Source organism: Theobroma cacao, chromosome 10 (assembly GCF_053813885.1).
Source record: "Theobroma cacao isolate CCN51 chromosome 10, ASM5381388v1, whole genome shotgun sequence".
NCBI lineage: Eukaryota > Viridiplantae > Streptophyta > Magnoliopsida > Malvales > Malvaceae > Theobroma > Theobroma cacao.
Genome location: NC_142648.1, coordinates 23,280,988 through 23,288,878, shown reverse-complemented (window position 1 = coordinate 23,288,878; position 7,891 = coordinate 23,280,988). Strand labels below are relative to the sequence as shown.

The following is a 7,891-nucleotide window of genomic DNA, read 5'->3' as shown; positions in this document are numbered from 1 at the left end:
TTTTGAATTTAATATTTTCTAAATTTTAATTTTTAATATATATATATGAGGAAAAATTATTTGATTATTATAATTATAAACCTGAGAAACAAAGAAAATAACGATAATTCCACCGACAGTTAAGAGTTAGTCATCCTGTCTTCACCCAAGCGGCACGTGTTTTAAAATGATTTTTGTATCCTTTGTGGCTGAGAATCATTATGCTTCAGATTTTGATTAGATTATTCATGAAAACATTATTTCTAAAGGGCCCTTGCATCGCATAAGCCAGCCGTACTCATGGGGCCTTACGAGACCCACATATGGATGTCTCTGCTCATGTTTTGGGCATACAACAAAACCTCCAATGAAAAATGTGACATGGTATTATAGTAATTCATAGTTTGCATGACACTGGCGAGTGTGGAACAAAACTGTCCCCTATCCAATGAAACAAGGCATCATCCAACAAAGCTAGGAATTTTCAACCCCCCTTTTTCAGGGCACAGTACACAGCAGGAACACTTTGTTGAGCAACCATGCTTTCGTCTTTATAAAGAAATGCAATAAGAAAAATTGTATCGATTGATACTCGAGTGAGACTGAATATTTATGTGTTTCACACCATCTTCAATCTACAAGATGCCTTTTGTACAACATAACCAAGACCCAATGAACCAAAAGACTAAAGCAAATTGTCTTGGTCTATCAAACTTTTCCTGCCAGGAGGAGAGACTAAAGCTCATCTATTTCTGGTTCAAACTTCATACATATCAATGTTCTTAATTCAAGGAAAGCCTAACTAAAAACATACAAGTAGATCACATTCATTTGCTACACAGAAAAGAAAATCTTAACACAGTAAGAAGTCCGTATCTAGTGAGTACAATGACCTAAGTAATTAAATACAGAGACAAAAAACAACAATTACAAGAGGAATGCAGCAGATGGCAAAGTATGATCTGCTTCAAGACTGCATTTTCACCACTGAAACAAAATCAGGCTCATGACCATGCACCCTCAAACGGTAAATGCAGGTATGCGAGGGGCTTCCATGGTTGGAAGAGAAATCCAGCCTGACCGTATCAATAATGCCAACACCTGCTGCATCCAATACATCAAAGGTCTGCGCACTACTCTTCTCAAGGTCATACGTGAATTCTGCCAAAAGAAACATCTTATAGCCATCAACTGGTGAATCAAGATCACGACCTTGCTGCCAGCCAGAGACACGGCAGTCCTTGGGTGCACTGGATCTATCATAAGCCACACTCTGTTCACAGTACAAGAACAACACATTTAGCACTTGTGATAAAGTTGATAGAGAACAGAAACAGAAAGAGCGCTCTCTTAAATTAGCCCTTCATTTATTTTTGCTGGAAAAAGGTAGCTAATAGCAAAGGCAAGCACTGTTGATAAATGATGATAAATGCAAACTTCAAAATTTCAAACTGTCAGAAACTTTACTTTCAATCATACGAAGGTTCCATCTTTGCAAAAATAAATGTTTTAATTAAATAAAAAAACCTAGAAGCTAGATGTTTGTGTATTTGTTTACCGTGGTGCTTCACCAGAATGAAGACCAAGGCACACTAAAGGGCACATGAGTTGAAGCAATCAGAAAACGAACTAGCGTATTTAGATCATAGATGAGCAAAAAAAAGAGATTCATGTAGTCATTCTCCTAGGTCTATCTCATAATTATTTGCATGCACATGATATGAAATAAGACCTTTTTCTTTTTTCAGAAGTGCTTTGCATCTATGCTGTTTTAACTGCAAACAATAAATGCAGGATAAGTGGCTTTACATAATTCTTGAGGGAACCATCCTGATTGAAGCATTAAATACCCATTTGAGGACCCAAATAAAGATTCAGGGCATATACACAGAAAAGACATCAGTCTCTACTTTATAGGATCCTGATTTACTCCAAAGAGAAAAAGAAACAGTACTGCAGATAGGCATCCCATCCACAAAAATGAGTACACAGCTCCATATTATAAACCTGGAGACACCAAAAGGGAGACTGAAGCACAGCCTCATAAACCACCTCGACAAATTACAGGAGTTTTGATAGCTAGCATAAAGGCTACATTCTTGAAAACAAGCATTTTAGGGTTTATATTACCGAGACATTTATAGAAGAAAGTCAGGTTCTGTAACAGTAACATAAAGCTCATTTACAAATTGAGGTGAGTTTTGATAGCTAAACTAAAGGCCATTCCCTTGATGACAAGCACTTTGGGGTGCATGTCATTGGGGCCTGTACAGAGAAACTTAGGTTAGGTGGCAAATCCAGCTGCAGAATTGCACTCCAACTATAAAAATTGCATTAGTTGAGATTTAACTAAAGGCTAGATTCCTCTAAGTGAAAATTCATCATCAACTTCCTACAAATATACAGAATTCTACACATAGGAGGGAGACATTCATTGGCCACCCACCATTGTTATTCTGAATGGATTGCTGCTTCTTTTCACCTCAATATTACCTCTACCATATCCTAATCTATATGAATTCTCATCAGTAAGTCTTTCATTCTATTGGCAAAATCACAAGATAGGTTTCAAATATTTTCTAAAAAGTTCCAAATGAAAATAAATAAATCATCCTTTCTTTCTAAATTTTAGGAAAAAGAAGTAAAAAAATAGATTAGAAATGTGAAATTGAAAAAATAAACTGCAAAAGTCCACAAGAGACAACCACTGAACAAATAAAACATAAATGTAGAAAACCAAAAAAACTAACAAATTTACAATTAAAAAGAAAATATTTTATATGTGCCAATCAGAGAATCACTCAACAATAAAACATAAACAAAATTTATACTAAATAAACTGCAGGCATGCCAGTCTGCCTCAGACTTACTTCACAACATCTTGCTCAAAATCAAAAAGCACATTAAAGCAACAATAAAACATTATTCTATTAAAAATTATACTTGCTGCAGCAAAAAATAATTGCCCTGTTAGCTATCAGCTGTGCATAGTGAAATCCTAAGGGTCTGGCTTTTCTTTTGCAGAATTTCCTTAACACCAAGCTAAGCAAGCTAATATGACAACAAAAAAGTTCACCAGAAATATATTCAAATATGCAGCAAGAGATAATGCAAAAAATAAAAAGAAACAGAAACATTAGAATTTACATGGTTCAACTTTAAACCTAAGTATACAAGTAAAGGAAATGAGAAATTTCCACTATAGTCAAAATAAGATAAACGTACCACAAGTATTGGTGCTCAAAATTCAACTTGATAAAATGGGGCAAGGTGATTTTTTGCCTTCCCCAACACCAAGTTATCAACTTTTATGCCTCACCCCCACACCAAGTTATCAACTAAAATACCTTGCCCCAACCTGAGAAAAATATACAACCCGCATCCCATCCGCCCTGCCACAAAATTGGTTTTTTTATGATATTACTTTAGTTTAATAGTTATGTAAATTTTTATTTTTAATGTAAATTGCATCTTACTTACCTTTAATATATTATAGTATTATAGTTAACCATTCTAATTAGAATTAAATAATTAATTTTTTAATATGATACACATAAATCTATAGATGTAAAATACATTATTTCTATATATACCCCTGGGGGGATGAGGCAGGGAACCCTAAACCCAAACCGACTCTCCCCATTTTTTATTGTAAAACCCGACCCCACCCTTGATTTCAAACAAAAACACTAAAGCAAAACCTATCAAGTACAAGTTATTCTGTGATCCCTAGCTACACCAGACAACTCGAGAGCAAGGGCTCTTACAATTTTCTAAACTCCCTAAACTCACTTTTTTTTCCCTTTCTTGTAAGAAGCAAAAATGAATCAAATTGAGTTTGTCCATCCTTTGTTACTTGACTTGCCATTTCCATTTCTTGCAACTCCAAAAATTGTCATTAACAAAGGTAGAAATAAAGATAAACAATGGCAAAGGCAAAGATACAAACCAAGGAAAAAGAAAAAATGGCTGGGCAAAACACTCTTCCTAGGGGTGAGCATTATTTGGTCAAAATTGAATTAATCAAAGAATTCAATCAAAACCATTCAATTTGTTCAGCTATTCGATTAATTTCAAAAGCTTGTTCTGTTTGACTAAAAGCCCATTTGGACGTGTGGTACAATGCAGTGGGAGGAGGCTCCCACTGCACTACACTGCACTTCCAAATGGACCTTCAATTAACCGATGTCGATTATAAGATTGAAAATTTGTTAATTGGATTAATCGAAATAAGAAATAATTATATAGCCCATTAACCCTCAAATCCAATATAACAAAGTGATATTTCTGAAATTTGTTGTAAATGACTTTGAAAAATAAGACAACTCAAGTGCTGCCCTTCCATTTTCTCCTTTTCTTTCCATCACCCTTGGTTTTCATTTTTTCTTCCCTTTGCCATTGTTTGCCCTTATTTTTACCTTCATTAATGACATTTTTGGAGTTGCAAGAAATGACAAGTATAAAAGTCAAAAAGAGTAATCAAATTCCATTTGGTTTTCATTTTTGCTTCTCACAAGAAAGAGAAAAAGAAAGAGTTTAGGGAGTTTAGAGATATGTAAGAGCTCTTGCTCTTAGGTTGCGGCGTGCATAGTATCCACAGGTGAGTTCTAGGAACCAAAACTTGTAGTCTTCATCCTGTTTTGACTATAGTGAAAATTCTTCCTTGCCTCTACCCATGAACAATAGGGTTAAAGCCAAACCACATAAATCCCAATGTTCTTGCTGCTTTTATTTTTCACGCCTATTATTTCTTGTTGCATATTTGGCTATTTTTCTTGTGAAAGTACTGGTTGTCATATTAGTTTGTTTGGCTCAATGTTTCAACATTTTCAATGATATGTTTGGAAGCTATTATCTTAAAATTATGAAAAGGGCAATGCTACATCAAACCAAGTCATATATATATATATAAAGAAAGAAAGAAAGAGAAGGAGGCAAGTCATCCTAATTTAGGCATCAGGAATGATAGATGGAAATTTCAACAAAGAATGATTTTTCCATTCATTAATTGAGTGACAAAGGTAAATTACAAATTTGCCAGTGCTTCACCCCTTATACCTCAACACAAGATGCACTTAGATCAAAGATGCAAAGATGACTTCATCCAAATGCAAGCTTTTCTTATTCCAAATTTAAAATGCATATTTATTTCCTTATAAAATGCTTGTTTAGTCGAGATAGGCAAAACAACAAGACAAACAAATTAACAAGAATTAATAATGCAACTTCAAGTTTGATGTTGTAAATTAAAAAAAAAAAAAAAGGCCAAAAGCTAACAAGGCTTTTAGGCAATCTTAACCACTTAAATAATATTCTAGTAAAAGTATGTTTTTGTTCTCAAAGTAACTGATAATATCTTATCAGGTGGCAAATGTCTAGTGCAAACTGAAAATGAGAAATAGAAGAAAAACAAACCATCAACTGTCCCGTCCTAGATACCAAATTTTTTCTACATGTAAAAGTGGCACTTGCTTTCTTTACCCAATGCAAATCTAGCAACGCTAGAAATATCTATATCTTCGTCCGCTACTTCCAAAAGTGTGCCTCTGCTAAAGTAAATATTAATGAATTAATTAGTTCTCATCTGACAAATATTCCTCAATCAAGCCCCATCATTGTATTACTAACCTATTTCTCTCTGCCTGAAACCAATATCAAGGGAAAGGAAACACTACTAAACCTCGTTATTTACGTATAAAGGAAAAATAATACACAAATATTTATCTATTTATTTTCAGAGGTAGGATGCAGGATTGAGCAGGGTGTTATAACAGACTACTAAGACCCTGCTCAATCCTGCATCCTACCTCTGAAAATAAATAGATAAATATTATGTTTGTTTATGCTTTTTTCTTTGATTCCATAAGTTCCATGCAATCCAACTTTATAAGAATTGTTTCCACCGTCAAACTAGAGGCTATTAAAAAACAAATTGGGCTAGATCTCCTAATTATAAGAAGTCTATTAAAAGTTATAACCTAGTAGTTAGTGGAAAAATAGGGTCTTGAAGAAGTAAGAGGCAGACTGTTATTGAAGATCAAGGGTTGAGAATAGAGCTATAACTCATATCACTTGTAAATTATTTGGCTAAAAAGACTTGCTATTGGAGCTCGAGTTCAAATATTCACAGCCTATGGATCTTATATTAGAGCTTCAGGCTCAATATCTAAAGAAACTGAAGTCTAACTGGACATTTCATGACAAACCAAACCAAAAATTAAGGCATCAACATAAGTAGAACAATAAACAGTTAACAAGTTTACAACAATGTAATCATAATGAAAACATTACCTTGGCAACATGTTCCAAAGTAATAGCCTCTGGAATAATAGCTGTGCGGAGTTTGATCTGAACAAACCCATTGCTTCCTTTCAACGGAAAGCACTGTCCTGGCTCTCCAAAACTTGGCTTCAACATCTTGTCTGCATCACGATGAACCCCATTTTGACTACTTTTCAAAAACCAGTTGCTACCCTTTCCAACAAGTAAGGGCTCAGAATGCCTAACAACCTTTCCCCCACCCGAAAACAGAGCATAATCAGCCCTCGCAAGCCCATCTGAGGCATGTTTCTCAATCTCATTCTTAACAATCTCTCTTGCATAGGCTCCTAGATCACTCAAACTCACTGCATTTTCATTATCACCATTTTCACCCTTCTCTTTTATCAGTTGCTCATACAACTTGTCAAACTCTTCCTTTGTCAACAAATTCGAACTCCTCAATTCACTCAAGGACTTATCCAATCCCTCACTCTTTTCTTCCAATTTTTTCAATGAACTCTCCACTACCCCAATTTGATCATCAATTCTCTCATTCAATTCTCTCCTTAACCCACCGATTTCATTTTCAATTTTCCGATCAACAACCTCTACCTGAACCTGAATCATTTTCGCCGTAGTCTTCAAAAAACTCTCAACTTCAGCAACCCTGCCCTCAAATTCAGTTAATTCCATCTGTGTCCCAACCCCACTAACCTCCCCAGTTTTCAAAGCCAATCTCCTAATAATCTGAACTAACCCAACCAAAACAAGCAAAAGCACTAAATTCTTAATAAAGATACTAACAACAGTCAACCACCGGGGTTTCTCAGTCTTGTTGACCACTCCTTTCCGTGTCCGCCGCAGCGTAGCGTTCGAGTTTTGACCCAGAGCGGATTTTCTCGCTTGCACCGTGTCCTTCGACGCCTCGCCACGGACGGAATGGTGGCTCAGATCTCTGCTGTGACCGGTAGTGGCTGCCGCACCTGCTTTATCATCCCCAATGTTAACTCCATTAGGGTTCGGTTCGGCGGTCAATAATTCGATGCTCGACTTCTTCTCGCCGACGACAACCGGCCGACGACGAGCCACCGCCGCGGGGGTGGCAGAGATGGAGACGTTAGATGCCGACATTGTCGTTTCGAATCCAATCAACCCCAAAGAATCGAAATTTAAACCCCAGAACAGAATTGAAAACGAATTATAATACCCTAAGTGGGTCTGGTTTTCGGAGGGGATCGAGAAATTAGGGAAGAGGGAATCTTAACCGTCAGCGAGAGGCACTTTTGAGCGCTTCTGTGTTTTCAAATGATTTTTGGAATCGCGGCGTTTGGATTTCGGGCCCCACCGGTCCAAGTTATAGTGAGTTGTTGTCACTTGTCAGCAGTTTCTTTTGTTTTGCAACTTTTAAGTGGGCTTTGTAACTTTACATGATATTTGACGCATAACAAATGTAATGGTAGAGACAAAAACTATATTACTAAAACTTTGTAACATTTGAGAAGTATATATGTATTTTGGGACAAAGAGAATCCTCGATATATCAAAATCAGTCACAAGTAAAGCTTGTATTAATTAATGTGCTTGTATTTATTTCATATCAAATATTTCAAAAATTAATAAATGAAATGTTTCAATCTCATATCGAATAAGT

At 35.8% G+C, this 7,891-nt stretch overlaps 1 protein-coding gene across 1 annotated transcript; it reads right to left on the bottom strand.

Moving 5' to 3' along the window:
* Positions 1–674: 674 nt before the first annotated feature.
* Positions 675–7,595, bottom strand: LOC18586979 (SUN domain-containing protein 2-like). Its single transcript, XM_007010609.3, has 2 exons — positions 6,271–7,595; positions 675–1,252 (listed from the first exon to the last, which is right to left on the bottom strand). The coding sequence occupies exons 1-2, from the start codon at positions 7,369–7,371 to the stop codon at positions 947–949; spliced, it is 1,407 nt and encodes a 468-aa protein (XP_007010671.3). The 5' UTR covers positions 7,372–7,595; the 3' UTR covers positions 675–946.
* Between the last annotated feature and the right edge of the window lie 296 nt (positions 7,596–7,891).